Source organism: Aureobasidium namibiae (genome assembly GCF_000721765.1).
Source record: "Aureobasidium namibiae CBS 147.97 unplaced genomic scaffold scaffold_12, whole genome shotgun sequence".
In the NCBI taxonomy this organism is placed as follows: domain Eukaryota; kingdom Fungi; phylum Ascomycota; class Dothideomycetes; order Dothideales; family Saccotheciaceae; genus Aureobasidium; species Aureobasidium namibiae.
The window spans coordinates 561,292-574,768 of NW_013581197.1; the positions used below are offsets into that span (position 1 = coordinate 561,292).

The 13,477-nt window shown below is 52.6% G+C and overlaps 7 protein-coding genes across 7 annotated transcripts; 4 read left to right on the forward strand and 3 right to left on the reverse strand.

Annotated features, from left to right (window-relative positions):
• Positions 1 to 242: 242 nt before the first annotated feature.
• On the reverse strand, positions 243 to 2,336 carry M436DRAFT_50634 (putative exocyst complex component Exo84; the record flags this gene model as incomplete). Its single annotated transcript, XM_013570424.1, has 2 exons — positions 243 to 558; positions 607 to 2,336. 2 exons carry the CDS (start codon positions 2,334 to 2,336, stop codon positions 243 to 245), a joined length of 2,046 nt encoding a protein of 681 aa, XP_013425878.1.
• Positions 2,337 to 2,644: 308 nt separating this feature from the next.
• Positions 2,645 to 3,236, forward strand: M436DRAFT_83367 (protein import receptor MAS20; the record flags this gene model as incomplete). Its single annotated transcript, XM_013570585.1, has 2 exons — positions 2,645 to 3,076; positions 3,132 to 3,236. The coding sequence occupies 2 exons, from the start codon at positions 2,645 to 2,647 to the stop codon at positions 3,234 to 3,236; spliced, it is 537 nt and encodes a 178-aa protein (XP_013426039.1).
• A 238-nt stretch (positions 3,237 to 3,474) lies between these two features.
• On the reverse strand, positions 3,475 to 4,905 carry M436DRAFT_50006 (Clp1-domain-containing protein; the record flags this gene model as incomplete). The annotated part of the gene is made up of 1 exon (XM_013570321.1): positions 3,475 to 4,905. The coding sequence occupies one exon, from the start codon at positions 4,903 to 4,905 to the stop codon at positions 3,475 to 3,477; it is 1,431 nt and encodes a 476-aa protein (XP_013425775.1).
• A 249-nt stretch (positions 4,906 to 5,154) lies between these two features.
• On the reverse strand, positions 5,155 to 6,277 carry M436DRAFT_50555 (SAICAR synthase-like protein; the record flags this gene model as incomplete). Its single annotated transcript, XM_013570410.1, has 3 exons — positions 5,155 to 5,900; positions 6,027 to 6,166; positions 6,216 to 6,277. The coding sequence occupies 3 exons, from the start codon at positions 6,275 to 6,277 to the stop codon at positions 5,155 to 5,157; spliced, it is 948 nt and encodes a 315-aa protein (XP_013425864.1).
• Positions 6,278 to 6,958: 681 nt separating this feature from the next.
• Positions 6,959 to 9,011, forward strand: M436DRAFT_74174 (uncharacterized protein; the record flags this gene model as incomplete). Its single annotated transcript, XM_013570586.1, has 6 exons — positions 6,959 to 7,011; positions 7,070 to 7,196; positions 7,252 to 7,578; positions 7,632 to 7,717; positions 7,846 to 8,103; positions 8,153 to 9,011. The coding sequence occupies 6 exons, from the start codon at positions 6,959 to 6,961 to the stop codon at positions 9,009 to 9,011; spliced, it is 1,710 nt and encodes a 569-aa protein (XP_013426040.1).
• Positions 9,012 to 9,412: 401 nt separating this feature from the next.
• On the forward strand, positions 9,413 to 10,526 carry M436DRAFT_74175 (NAD(P)-binding protein; the record flags this gene model as incomplete). The annotated part of the gene is made up of 3 exons (XM_013570587.1): positions 9,413 to 9,573; positions 9,624 to 10,413; positions 10,479 to 10,526. The coding sequence occupies 3 exons, from the start codon at positions 9,413 to 9,415 to the stop codon at positions 10,524 to 10,526; spliced, it is 999 nt and encodes a 332-aa protein (XP_013426041.1).
• A 619-nt stretch (positions 10,527 to 11,145) lies between these two features.
• M436DRAFT_65247 (uncharacterized protein) lies at positions 11,146 to 12,736 on the forward strand (the record flags this gene model as incomplete). The annotated part of the gene is made up of 4 exons (XM_013570490.1): positions 11,146 to 11,412; positions 11,468 to 11,895; positions 11,953 to 12,138; positions 12,190 to 12,736. The coding sequence occupies 4 exons, from the start codon at positions 11,146 to 11,148 to the stop codon at positions 12,734 to 12,736; spliced, it is 1,428 nt and encodes a 475-aa protein (XP_013425944.1).
• Positions 12,737 to 13,477: the final 741 nt, after the last annotated feature.

Genomic DNA, 13,477 nt, shown 5'->3' on the forward strand with positions numbered 1-13,477 from the left:
AGAATGAACATGATGACACTTTTCAGAACGCGCAATGAAGAGTCTACACAAAGGCGTGGCGTTCTGAGTCACCTTCATGCGACGAACAATGCCCATCGTCATCTATCACTTTGTTCAAGGCTGGTGTGTGAACGTCTGTGCAGAGCGATCTAGAAGCGGTACGTTTTGCTGCACAGTATAGAGAATAGATGCATCCAGGCCAGCCTATTTGTCTTCTACAAGCTTTTTGATTCGTTAGACTGTCATGTTTGCTGGGTGAGGCCTTGTGCGATGAGACCTGAGAAATCCACACCAGCCTCACCCAGGACAGCAGCCTGCTCTCGGACAACGTCGATACATTCATTCCACAAGGGACTTCCTTTTTCCACACTGCTGAGCTGACGACTCAAGCTTTCATTGAACTCGTCGATTCGCTCTTTGGCCCACTTGACTACTGCTGATGACGAGGTTGGAGGGAACGAGGACGAGAAAGTTCGGAGCGTATGCAGGATGATCGCAAACGTGACGTAAGAAAGCGCAGTCAAATGTGGTGGGAGAGATCCGGTGAAAGGGATTTGCCTGGAGAGTGTCAGCGTTGGAAGGCATGCAAGAGCAATAAGCACGAACCTTGCTCGTTTTCGGAGAACCTCCTTACGAGATTCCAAGTAGGCAGAGCGAGCTGTCTCTTCAAACCCGAGCCTCATCAGCCAACCCACGTTTTCCTTGGTAGCCGCTGCACCAGAGTTGGTATCCTTGAGCCGCCTGGCCAGCATAGTAGCCAACTTGGCATTGCGCTGGTCTACCTTTGAAAGAATGATGTCTTGAGCAACATTGTTTCCCTTGATGTTTCTTGCGAGCTTGCGCAGCTTCTCACTCAAGGCGACAGCATCATCGAAATGTTGCAATGCTATGCCGAGATCTAATGCATCTACCTGGTTCTCGACCCAACGTAGAGTCTGTTGTTTGCCATCGACATCAATGAGCGTTGAGGACGAGTTTAGGGCGGAGTTGTCTGTACTTTGAGATGAAGCCTTCTTGTAGAAACGAGATTGACCTGTGAGAAAAGCGAGTTCGTCCATAGCACGATCCCGATGGTCTTGGTCTGCAGCCATGGTCTTGCGTAGGTCTTCGACAGATTTGCGAAAGTGGACAAGCAAGGTGTTCACTTCCTGGCCAGCATCAGAAGCGCTGGATGATGCTAGTGTCCAAGACTCGTTTCCAATACGCACACTGAGAGCGGTGGTAATATTATGTCGATCGTCGGTAGCGCGTGTAGATATGTCGGTCATTTGGATATCCTGGAGCGGCCAACATCGCTCAGCGACGAGCTGAGTCTGTGTTTGAGTCTGCTGATAAACCGAAGCACGTTTACTTTGAGGACTAGCATTCATTCCAGGTGGGTCAAAACGTTTCTTTTCACTGGCCAACAGTAGATGGTCGTTCAAGAGGATGACATGGACACGGCGACGAGGTTTCCAGGTGGCAGCGTTCAATTCGAGCCAGCGGCCAGACTCGTAGACTATATGACGGCCGGGTACAGCGGGAAGGAACTTCTGAGAACCTTCGACACGCTTCCACATGGCTTGTAGATGGGTGGACCACAACGCTTCTAGATTGGCAACACTGCTGCGATTTTGACGCTTCCGATTCTGTTGGGCAGTCTGGTCCTCCTGGCTCGAGCCAGCAGAGGTTGCGTGAGATAGGACGCCGGTGAGTTCTGACATGAGAGCTCGGAGGGTGTGCATCTCGGACTTGAGCTTGTCGGCCTCGTTGGAGATGTGGATGAATTGGGTACGATTTTGGTAGACATTATGTTGCAGGTCGGTCGAGGTGCGATTCTTGAGCTTGCACAGCTCCTGCTGGTAGGCGTGGATATCGGCCTCGGAGGCATCTTGCAGCAGAATGCTCACATATTGGTCAGGTTGGAGATGGGGATCACGCAAGGCATTGACATCGACTCTGATGGGTTCGCCAGGTGCGGCACGACGGTCGGGAGAGCGATCCGGACGCGATTGGGCGAGGTGGTGGGGGATGTTTGGGACCGAGGGAGCGCGTTCGGCTTCTTGGGGGTAATTGGCGAAGCGAGTCGAGTAGCGGCGCTTGACCAAGTCGGCAGTACGGTCAGGACCTCCCAACGACGGCCTCGGACGGGGCCCGGGTTGACTGGCCTGGCTGCTCTGGCTGTTGTTGCGAGGGGCAGTGTCCGAGGAGGGTCTGTGTTGGAGCGGTGGGGGGTGCAACGAGGGTGTCGAGTCGTCGGGTTGGGCAGAGACTATTTGTCGGGGAGCACTGATCTGGGGACGTTTGGTCGTCTTCTTCTTGCGCAACGAGACGATGCCCTTTGCCTTTTCCGACATGGCGGCGTGGTGGGCGTGAACACAGATGGACAGGGTGGGCTGGCTTGGACGAGACTTGACGCGACTGGAGACGCGGGCCGGCCCACGCGGGCTGACGACGGTGGAGAAGGAAGGCGGGCAGGCAGCACTTGCAGCCAAGATGTCAGAAACGAAAGCTGCTGCCCGTCGCTGAAACTGAAAATCACCGTCACCACTTGCCCGCCAGCCCACGCTTCGCATAGCCTCAACCAACCTCGCGTTTGTCGCTGCACGTCAACAACTGCTCTCGTACCTTCGCTCTTGCTCTACCCTCTCTCGCACATCTCACCATGGCCTCAACAACACCCTCGTCAGGCGTCCAGACGTCGACCATCGTCCTCGCAACTCTTGGTACCGTCACCACCGCTGCCCTCGCATACGCCGTCTACTTTGACTACAAGAGACGCTCCGACCCTGCTTTCCGTCGCTCGCTCAAGCGCCAGCAGAAGCAGGTCTCCAGGGCTGCTAAAGACGAGGCCGTTGCTGCCGAAAAGGGCCAGAAGCAAAAGATCCGCCAGGTTGTCGATGCTGCCAACGACCAAGGCTTCCCCGAAGACCCCGAGAAGACCGAGGAGTACTTCATGACCGAGGTTGCCCGCGGCGAGCAGATGTGCCAGGATGGCTCCGACCCCGTCGACGCTGCCCTGTGTTTCTACAAGGCTCTCAAGGTCTACCCCCAGCCCAGAGAGCTCATCAGCATCTACGACAAGACCGTCCCCAAGGTATACTTTCCCCAGCACCCCCCCAGTCCATCACCCGTGTACTGACCCGCTATAGCCCATCCTCGATATCCTTGCCGAGATGATCGCCGTCGACAGCAGCATAAAAGTCGCCGCCCCCGGCGCTGACTCTGACGCTCCCGAGTCCGAGCCCGTCGAGTAGATTTTCCATACAGACTCTCGATACGACACTTCCCTTCTCTCCTCCTCCTCCTCTTCCGCCTCCTCTTCATGCCTGTACCACCACCTCGTCTTGTACATATAGCTCACGTCTTGGGTCCCCAAAATCTTGCGAATATTCTGTTGTTTTCTCAAGCTTTCTCTGAATGCTCCTTCTCAAGGTATAAAATATCTTCATCTTCCGGTAACGCCACGCTCATGTGAAATCCGTAACCCCTCTTCTATGCAACCAAGTCGCCTACGCCCTCGGGCCAGTTGCCCCAAACCAATGCTCGATCGCCCCACCTGCTCGGATGCGGTGCCAGGAAGCGGACCTTTTTCCTGGTCTCGTCCACCTCGGCTACGTATACGAATCCCATGACACAGCTGTCGCGCACGCTGTCCAGAGACGAGTTCCCTGAGCAGAACTTGACAGACAAGATTGCGTTGACCATGCCTTGACTTGCTGTCACTCTCTCCAGCCATGTTACCGGACCTTGTCCAGACGCCGATTCGTCGTCGTAATCCATGCCAGGCAAGAAAGACGATTGGGCCTGCGATGCTGTAGTGTCGACCGCCTTGTAGATGGTCAAGTCGCCAAAGTCCCACCATTGGCCGTGTGGGTTCAGTGACGTTCTGCTGTCACCGAAAAAGTAGTTCTTGATCTGTTGCTGTCGAGCTTGACGCATGAGCCCCTCGTCCCTTGCTACTGCGCCGCCTGACTTTGATATGCGAAAGACGTGCACCACATCATCCGAGCTCTTGGGGCTGGCAAACTTGCGTAACAGGTCGTTGTAAAGCCTCTCGGAGCCCAGTGTGAGAACGACGTTGATGCTGAATTCTGAAATGATGTGCATGAGGAGGTCGTAATTGCCCTTTGGCTGGTTGATGCTTCCGGGTGTGTCGACAATAATGCCGCTCTGCTTTGCCTCGTTGTCCTCCTCCAGTCTGCTGGTAACAGCCAGAGCAGCGCGTGTGACAAGTGGTTTGAACATGCGGATGCTGTCTTCGGGGGATGCAAAGGGGAAATGGTAAACCAGCGGCGTCTTCACGGGCACTACAGTAGGACCAGAAACAGGACTACTTCCCCAGCCATCTTCGACATCGAGCATGCTACCCATTGTGACTGCACTCAGACTGCCGGGCATGCTGAGCAGGCCTTCGCGTGGGTCCATGTTGACAACAGTCGGCGTTCGTCCCATCTTCAAGCCCCATGCCGTCAAGCACTTGAGCAGACTTGTCTTGCCGCTGTCATCAGGGCCTACGATCAGCACGCGCGGACCGCCGTTACTGTCTCTGCCTGTTCCAGCATCGTCTCGCGCAGTCTCTAGCATGCCGTGGACGTTCAGCCACTCGACCATGGCTTCTGTTTCGGAGCCGACATATTCGCTCTCGACATCGCCATGCAGCTCCAAGGTGCAACCGTGCCATGTGAAGACGGCGCCTTTTGTGCCGCTGAAGGTGTATGTGGAGCCAGGTGCGAGTTCGCTGCCAAAGACTTCTGCTGTTCCTCGTACTAGACGTATGCGATATGACTTTGCGAAAGCGACTTCGAAGCGCAGCTCTGAGCGCGCGGGCAGCTCTTCGGTTCGTGGAGGCGCATGCGATGCTGCATCCGGTTGTGGTGTTGCCGCTGACGGGGCCGAGAGGGAAAGACCAGGCAGAAGCGACATGGAAAGCGGCGCAATGGGTCGTGTTGTGTTGATCGTGCGTATCGATGCGACTTGGGATGGTGGGGCTTTCAAAGCGCGAACGAGCTAGGATTTCGCTGCATCTTTCATCAATCATGTCACAACATCGCTCGATTGAATCACCCACGGTCCTGGATTGCAACACGTAAAATGAAAAGTCACTTGAGACTCGTCATGTACTTTGATGGATATTCGCTCACAGATGATCACCGTCGCTAGCTAAGACCCTATTCACTCGTGACTGACTTCTTTCATCAGATCCCTCAGGACTCTGCGGACGTTGCGTATGCCCATCAGCATGTTCTCGTCCGGTCCTTGCCCTGGTGTCCACTCTGCATGAGCAAAATCAATCAATTTGATGTCGAATAGCTTTGGTTCAGCTTGCTCGTCCTCTTCATCGTCTTCATCTTCAGCAACATTCTCGCCCTCTTGTCTGCGATCATCGGAGTGCCGACTCTGTTCCGTCTGAGTAACAGCAGAGTCAAGAGCTTCTTTACGCGCTTGTGGGTCTCCCTCATAGACAAACAGTAAGCTCGCCGAGTACATTCTGCTTTCCTGCTTGGCAATGATCTGTTCTATAGCGCCGACGGCCTCTTCAATGTTGCTGATGACATCTTCAACTATGTCTGAAGTCTCCGTCTTCTGGTCGACACAGAGAAAGGTTGAGAAAGCATTCCTTACATTGTCTGACGTCAAAGTTCTACCGTAGAACTTGTCGAATACCTTGTACTCCCCCGAACCCTCGGGCTGCCATACCTTCATGCCTGCTATCCTGAAGCCAAGCGAACCACTGGTCGTCTGGGATGCGACATCGTCCAGCTTGTTACGCTTGGAAAGTGGTGCATCATCAGCCCAGAGTCGTTTGCCCAGCTTCACATCAACGAAGTTGGGCTTTTGGAACCCAGCCAGTACGTTCTCCAACACAATGGCAAGTCCTGTATCCAGTTTCTTTCCTCGTAGGGGGTTGTTGGCCTCGTCTACAGTCTTCGAGTCCTTTTCTTCTGTCTCTTTGTCGAGAGCGGCAGGCAAGACAATTGCTTCGTTGCCAGCAGAGCGAGCAGCAGCAGTGGTGAGATGATCCTGTAGTTCTTGAGACTGGCCACGTTGTAGGCTGCCCATGAATGTCGGCATCAGCTGCGCGAATTCTGGGTGCTCAGCATTGGAAACCTCATAGAATTGCACCTCGGCCGCGACGCATGGTTTGATGATCAAACTACCAGATGCGTCTGACATGACGCCGTCGCTGTTGTCTTGTCAGTCTTGTAGTGCCGAATTGAACAGGCACAACTTACTGGCCAGCTGCGACATTGTCAAACGCAACGAGCGAGTTCCAATCTAGACCACTTTCCGTCATTGTTTACTTAACCGTTGTCGTGGACTCCGGGAAGTCGTGAGCTCCAGATGTTTTACAGTTCGGGTGGCGCTTTGCGGAGGGAGATGAGCCACAGATGTGGCGCAGTCGACTTCTATCAATCTTCTACTCCGTAGATTCTGTTTATGCATCGCTCTGAGCATTGATTGATCTAGCTAGGCATTGTTTATCAAGTAGTCGCATTGATAACACGAATAATGGCTGTCCTGCCATAACTTCCCCAAGTGTGATGGTTTTCATGGTTGCCAACCTCGTATGTACGACATTCTAGGTGCCTATCTTCTTTCGGTTCACTTTTTCGCATGTATTTGAGATTATACCACCATTTGTTCACTACTACTGTCAAGCTCTCGATTTGAAGCACCGGGATGGACGATTATGTGGTCAAGGTGTGTGTGTGCGTCTCTGCCGATTTTGTGACACGTTCGATCCAAGCCTGCATCTTGCCGACTTAGCCCTGCATCAATCGACCATTCATTGCTTCACACCAAGCAAATTGCGTCCATCACTTGTCGTTTGCCTTTCACCAAACACTCAAACTTCCTCGCCATTAGTCTTTGGTCTTCGCTCTTCGCCCCACACTTTCCTACTCAAGCTCCATCCTCGCTACTCTATCAAATTGACCTATCCTTTGCTGCACCATCCAGCAGGACGGAGTTCGCCATGGAGCCCACCGACATGCCACTCCCAGGAGAGAGCGCCGAGAAGGCTAGCCGGTATGTGCACAGGGAGAGGGATATCAAGATGACAACGCCCTGACAGTCAGCAATCCAGACTCGACAGCTCCAACACCACAACATTCGACACAACTGCCGAAGCCGGACCCAATGCCCAAGTCGTAAGCCCTCTTCAGCCACCGCAGCCAGTAGAGCACCCTCAAGGTGACGAGATTGTGAAGCAGGTCAGTCCCCCAACTCTGTCTTGATCATCGCAACCTTTCAGCTCACCATCAGCAGGTTGAGTACTACTTTTCCGACGAAAACCTTATCACGGACAAATATCTTCTCGACAAGACTGGAGGCAAGGAAAACAAGCCCGTTGGTCTCAAGAGTCTCTGCCAATTCCCGAAGATGCGAAAGTACAAGCCCTTCAGATCTGTTGTCGAGTCTCTGAAGAGAAGCACAAAGCTTGAAGTCATCGACAACAAGTATATCAAGCGTAGGGTTCCACTCGCTATAGAGCCCACTGTATCACCTGAAGAGATCAAGGCAGCCATGGAGGAAGAGCAGAAGAGGAAGGGCAACGTACCTCCACCCGATCAGCCATGGATAACCAAGGGCATGGTGAGCCGCTTGCAATCGCACACTACAAATTTAGCTCCTGACCTTGCATACAGATGAAACCCACAGGTTTCGAGGAGTTCTTTGCGGACGCACCTGTCACTCCTGCAGCATTCAAGGAGGAGCAGTCAATCTACGACAGGTCCGTTTCTTGTTTCGTTTGCCGACAAATGTGGGAGACTGCTGACTGAATTCATAGAGACATCTCGTTCGAAACGTGAGTTGCAGAACCATCCAGGAGTGGACTCGCATGCACTAACCGTATCTCAGACGTATCGAGACAGCCATTCAGCGTTACCGCGCTCGACGCAAATTCCACCAACAAACAGCCCAGATTTTCAACAAGTTCATGAACTATGGAGGCATCGAGTCCGGTCCCAAGATGTTCGGCGGAAGCGACAACAGAGATCTGGCCGAGATGGATGCTGCGCAGATTGCTGCCCTCACCGCCATACATTTCGTCGCCGAAGACATACTTTACACCGACAGGTGGGAGGTCGACTTTGTTGGTGTAGCAAAGGGGTTTCTGTAAGTCGTGACGATCCGTCTGGGATTGACTGTAGCTGATTGCCTTCAGATCCTGCCACATGTTGACCGAGCTTGAGAGTGGTTCAGGACAGGTGGATAGTGCAAGAGCCACAAACGTCATGCGCAACTTCTACAACTATCTGCTGCACCACAACGTCTGCCCAGAGTTCGAGAGCCAGATCCACGCCGCACGCAAAGTCTGCGATCTCGCAGACGTGGAGCTCTTCAATGTAGTCGTCGCCAGGGAGAAGCTTCCAGGCCCCTTCAACACAGCCGTCTCGGCTACGCACAGCGGAACCGTCGCAGGCGTGTACAGCAGTGAGCAGCACTGGGAAGATAGTGGTATCATCGGTCGTACGCTACAGGACTGCAGAGACATCGTCAAGTTCGCCATCTCAGCTTACGGCTCTCAACAGCAATACGAGCAGGTTGCCGACGTGGGTAAGTTTGAGACTGTTTATCAAGAACAAATTAGCCTGGAGGTGATCAAGATCGAGATGGCCGAAGAAGCGACGCGTACCCTTTATGCTGCAGCTCGAGAGGAGAAACCTTTCCTCGCTACCCTTGGCAAGCTTCATTGTCGTCGCTGGACCTACCCACTCGCACCTAACTTCGACCATTCAGAGGAGGCGCTGAGACGACAACAAACGGAGCACAGCATGACTCTGTGGGTTGAGGAGAACATCCTGCAGTACTGTGCTGTGGGCATGAAAATCGAAGGTGAAGTGCGAGAGCTTGACGTCGGTATCAAGTGGCTGGACAGCATTCGTGCCATCGGTCCATCATTCTTTGAATGGCTACCCAACGAGCTCTACAAGCAGGAAAAGGCTCTGAAGGCTGAGTACGAAGCACAGCAGAGCAACAACCAGGTAAACATGGAGCCGGAGGATATTGAAGGTCCCGCTTAGTCTGTTGACCCTCAGACACAAGATTATTGAAAGGCCCGGTTAAGTCGGAACAGACACAGATAGCAGGAGAGACGTATACTAGATCCACATGCCTTCAGACTGCCCTGTAGTAACATCTTTGTGGTTCACAACCCATTGAAAGAACAAGATACCGTGATCGCTGGCAATGGAGAGAAAGTGGTGAATTTGCTGCAAAGATGACGTGAGCGGAGCAGTGCCGCCGACAGCTCCCTTCCCGATTGCGGGGCATCGCTGTATTAGCCGCCGCATTACAAATAAGGTGACGTGGATTCCTCTGTTACCACTTTCAAATGTCCATCTTTTTGAAGCACAGTGTTTCTTCCATACCCGTTCTAGCTTCACGCAGACTGGCTGGATTGTCTGGTCAACTTGTCCGCAACATGGCATCTCAATCACTCCCAAAGACAATGAAGGGTGTCATCATCGAGAAGACGGGCGGTACTGAGGTTCTGCAATACAAAACAGACCTCTCAGTGCCTGAGCCCAAGGACGGTCAAGTTCTGGTCAAGAATGACTATGTCGGAATCAACTACATTGACACGTATGCACACCCTCCAAAGCAATAGTGATCACGGACTCACAGAGTGACAGCTATTTCCGCACTGGCTTGTATCCTGCTCCCAGCTACCCTTACATGCTTGGAAGAGAGGCAGAGGGTACAATCGTCGCGACCGGTCCCGACACACCTCATGGTTTCAAGACTGGTGACCGTATCGTTTACTTGTCCGAGGCAACCTACGCCGAATATACTGCAGCTCCCGCAGCCAAGGCTATCAAGATCCCTTCTGGCATTGAACCTACCGTAGCCTCTGCCGCGCTTCTCCAGGGTCTTACTGCTTTGACCCTGATCCGAGAGGCTTACCGTGTGCAAAAGGGTGACTGGATCCTGGTTCATGCTGCTGCAGGAGGAGTCGGCTTGTGGTTGTGTCAGTTGCTCGCCGCTGTTGGCGCAAGAACCATTGCAACAGCGAGCACATTGGAGAAGCTGGAGCTGGCCAAGAAGGCTGGTGCCCAAGTCCTTATAAATTACAGCCACGAGGATGTCAAGGCAAAGGTTGACGAGGTCACCAACAAACAAGGTGTCGCAGCAGTCTTCGATGGTGTCGGCAAGGCGACATTCGACCTTAGCCTGGATTGTCTTGCTCGCAAGGGAACCATGGCCAGCTTTGGCAATGCCAGTGGTGCTGTGCCACCTCTTGCAATCGCGCGTCTTGGAGCCAAGAACGCAAAAGTGCTCCGTCCAACACTGTTCAACTACATTGCGACGAGGGAGGAATTCGAACAGTACACCAATGAGCTCTTCGATTTCATCGTCAAGAACAAGATGGACGTCCGAATCCACAAGGTGTACGACCTTGAGAATGTCGCAACTGCACACGAGGTAAGTAAAGGATACCGAGCTGGAGACTTGTGGGATGTGATGAAGGCAGTACTGACGAAAAGCAGGACATCGAAGGCCGCAAGACCACGGGAAAGCTGCTGTTGAAGCCATGAAATTAGAGGAGTATACTTTTGGGGCTCAAACACATCGGTGTCAAAATCCACATGATCGTCAGTGGCGTTGTTTACTTCAATTTTGTTGTGCATATTGCCATGTGTACAGATCCTTGGCCCCAAGAAAGGACGACGAATATACGATTGTCCAAGAGTGTAGACATGAGGCGCAGCAGATGTGTTTCGGGAAGTGTGGGGTCGGATGTGAATCCCAAGATCTCACGTCCTGTCACCTTCCAGACCGCACCAACCCAACCACCCACTACACCTTGAGCAATCACGTTCGTTCAGAGTGTACCGTAGGAGATCCGAGGATGTTGACATCACTACACGGCTCTGACTGGGATCACCTGCAGTATTCCAATGAGGCGGGATCTTGATCGTAACGGCCTGCCAAGTATACGGGTCTCGCCCAGCAGCCAAGAAAGTGCAAACAACAACACCCAAGGCGCCGAGTAGGGGATGCCGCGGATGGTTGAGTATGTAAGATGGGAGCAGTCGCATAAATCCAGCGGCATCCCTCTGTCATGGTAGGATATCGTGCCCTCTCATAGTGTCATTCGTTCCACCAGACTCGTCTTCCTTGGTCATTTCACTGTTTAACCAAGACCCATCAACCATGCGCTACTCAATTGCAGGCCTTGCTTTGTTGGCTGGTCTGACAGTCGCCGTCGACCCCGTCGAGGTACGCGGACAAGACTTCGTCAATTCGGTCTCTGGTGACAGATTCGTTGTCATCGGTGTCGACTATCAACCAGGCGGCCAAGGAGCCATCTCCGCAACCAACGATCGCGATGTCCTCAGCGATCCCGAAGCTTGCACTCGCGATGCAGCTCTGATGCAGAGTCTCGGTGTCAATACTATTCGAAGCTACAACGTGGATCCTGTGAGTCAACTCCTGTAAATTCTCTCAATATATTCTTCGGCTGACCCATTCACAGACTCTTAATCACGACGAATGCATGTCAATCTTCAATGGCGTGGGAATCTATGTCATTCTTGATGTCAACACTCCATTGTATGGACAGCACATCGATCGCAGTAACCCTGGGAGCACGTATACTCGCGACTACATGGAACACGTCTTCACAGTCATTGAAGCTTTCAAGGGTTATCCCAACCTGCTAGGCTTCTTCGGAGGTAACGAGATCATCAACGACTTGGAGACAGCCGACGATAATCCTCCCTACATGAGAGCAGTCCAACGTGACATGAAGGACTATATTGCATCTCGCGCGGATAGACCCATTCCTGTCGGCTACTCAGCTGCTGATGTAAGAGAATTCACCGAGGACACCTACCATTATTTGGCCTGTGACAATGGAGACTCGAGTGCTTCCGACTTCTTTGGACTGAACTCCTACTCATGGTGAGCTTGCAAAAATACTGCAATTCAACCTCTTGAGCTACTGACATGAAGCGATAGGTGTGGCTCTGAATCCAGTTTCGAGACAGCCGAGTACGATGTTTTGGTCGAGATGTTCTCCAACGCCTCGATTCCAGTCTTCTTCTCCGAGTACGGCTGCAACGATCCCAGTCCCCGTGTCTTCGAGGAGGTCGAGGCATTGTACAGCCCCCAGATGACAGTCATGTCTGGAGGCTTGGTCTACGAGTAAGTACAACATACCAGAAGGAATCCAAGACCCGAACTAACTGGCAGTAGATGGTCGCAAGAGGACAACAACTACGGCCTTGTCAACATCTCCTCCGACGGATCTGCCCGACTGCGCTCAGACTACAACAGTCTCATGGAGCAGTACAGCCGCATCAACATCACGCTTCTCGAAGCCAGCAACGACACTGCAACCAGCATCACTGCCCCTCGTTGTTCCTCCGACTTGATCGAAGCAGACGACTTTAGCGACGAGTTCGACATTCCTTCTCGCCCCAGCGGCGTTGACGCCCTAATCTCATCTGGCATCTCCAGCGCACCAACCGGTTCTCTCGTTTCCGTCACCGCAACCGCAGTCGCCCTTCCAGTCTACGGTGTTGACGGTGCGTCCATGAGCAACCTTGCCATCACTGTGACTAGCGAAGCAAACCGTCCTGTCGGTACTGCAAGCAGGACTTCAAGCAGAACTTCGAGCAGATCTGGCTCTGCTTCAGGCTCCTCAACAGCCTCTGGAGCTTCCGCGACTCAAAGCGGTGCTGCACACCGTATGTCTGGCGCTGTTGCTCTTGCTCTTGGTGCTGCTGCCCTTGCTTTGTAGAATATTCCAGTCTGTCACATATTAGATCGTCTTGTACCTCTGAGCGTTTCTCGACGACGTCTTGTCATCTTTCATATGTAGCCAAGTTCTTTTCAAATTGTGTATCAAATCTCTTTTCACATCGTGCAAGCACGATTCTCTGAACATGGCTAGCAGAATGTACCTCCTTGTAGCGCCAGAAGTATTTTATTAGTCATCTATCACAATCATGGCACGTACAGCACAGATTCGAAGTTGATGAGATTAAACAGTTATATTCTGCAGCCTTATTGTCCAGACTTCGCTGCTTTACCATGTTACTATTTACTTTTTGCCAAATCAAACGCAACAATCTCTGTCGGTGTTATACATTAGTGCAACCATGATCAGACAGGGAAAAGCACAAACAAAACAACTTTCTTTCAAAAGGAGCGTATGGACGTTCTTGTCACTTTTAGTAGTTGTACAACTCTGGAGCTCAGAGCAACATCATGACAGCAGCCATGATAATGGGCGCTGCTACGGTCAGCAGGGAAGTCTTGACGTTTTGTGCAGCTCCCGAAGCCATGTTCGTGTCAGTAGGGGGTGCCATGCTTGGCTCTGTGGGGGCTTGTTAGCATTGGTCTTGTTTGGTTGCAAGGAAAACGCAAGCTTACTTGTGGCGGGACCAGTACCAGTGCGCTGAGGAGTAGAGCTGGACTGAGGGGAGCTGGCCTGGGGAGAGCTGGGCTGAGGAGGTAGGTTGGAGTTCGGAGGCGAACT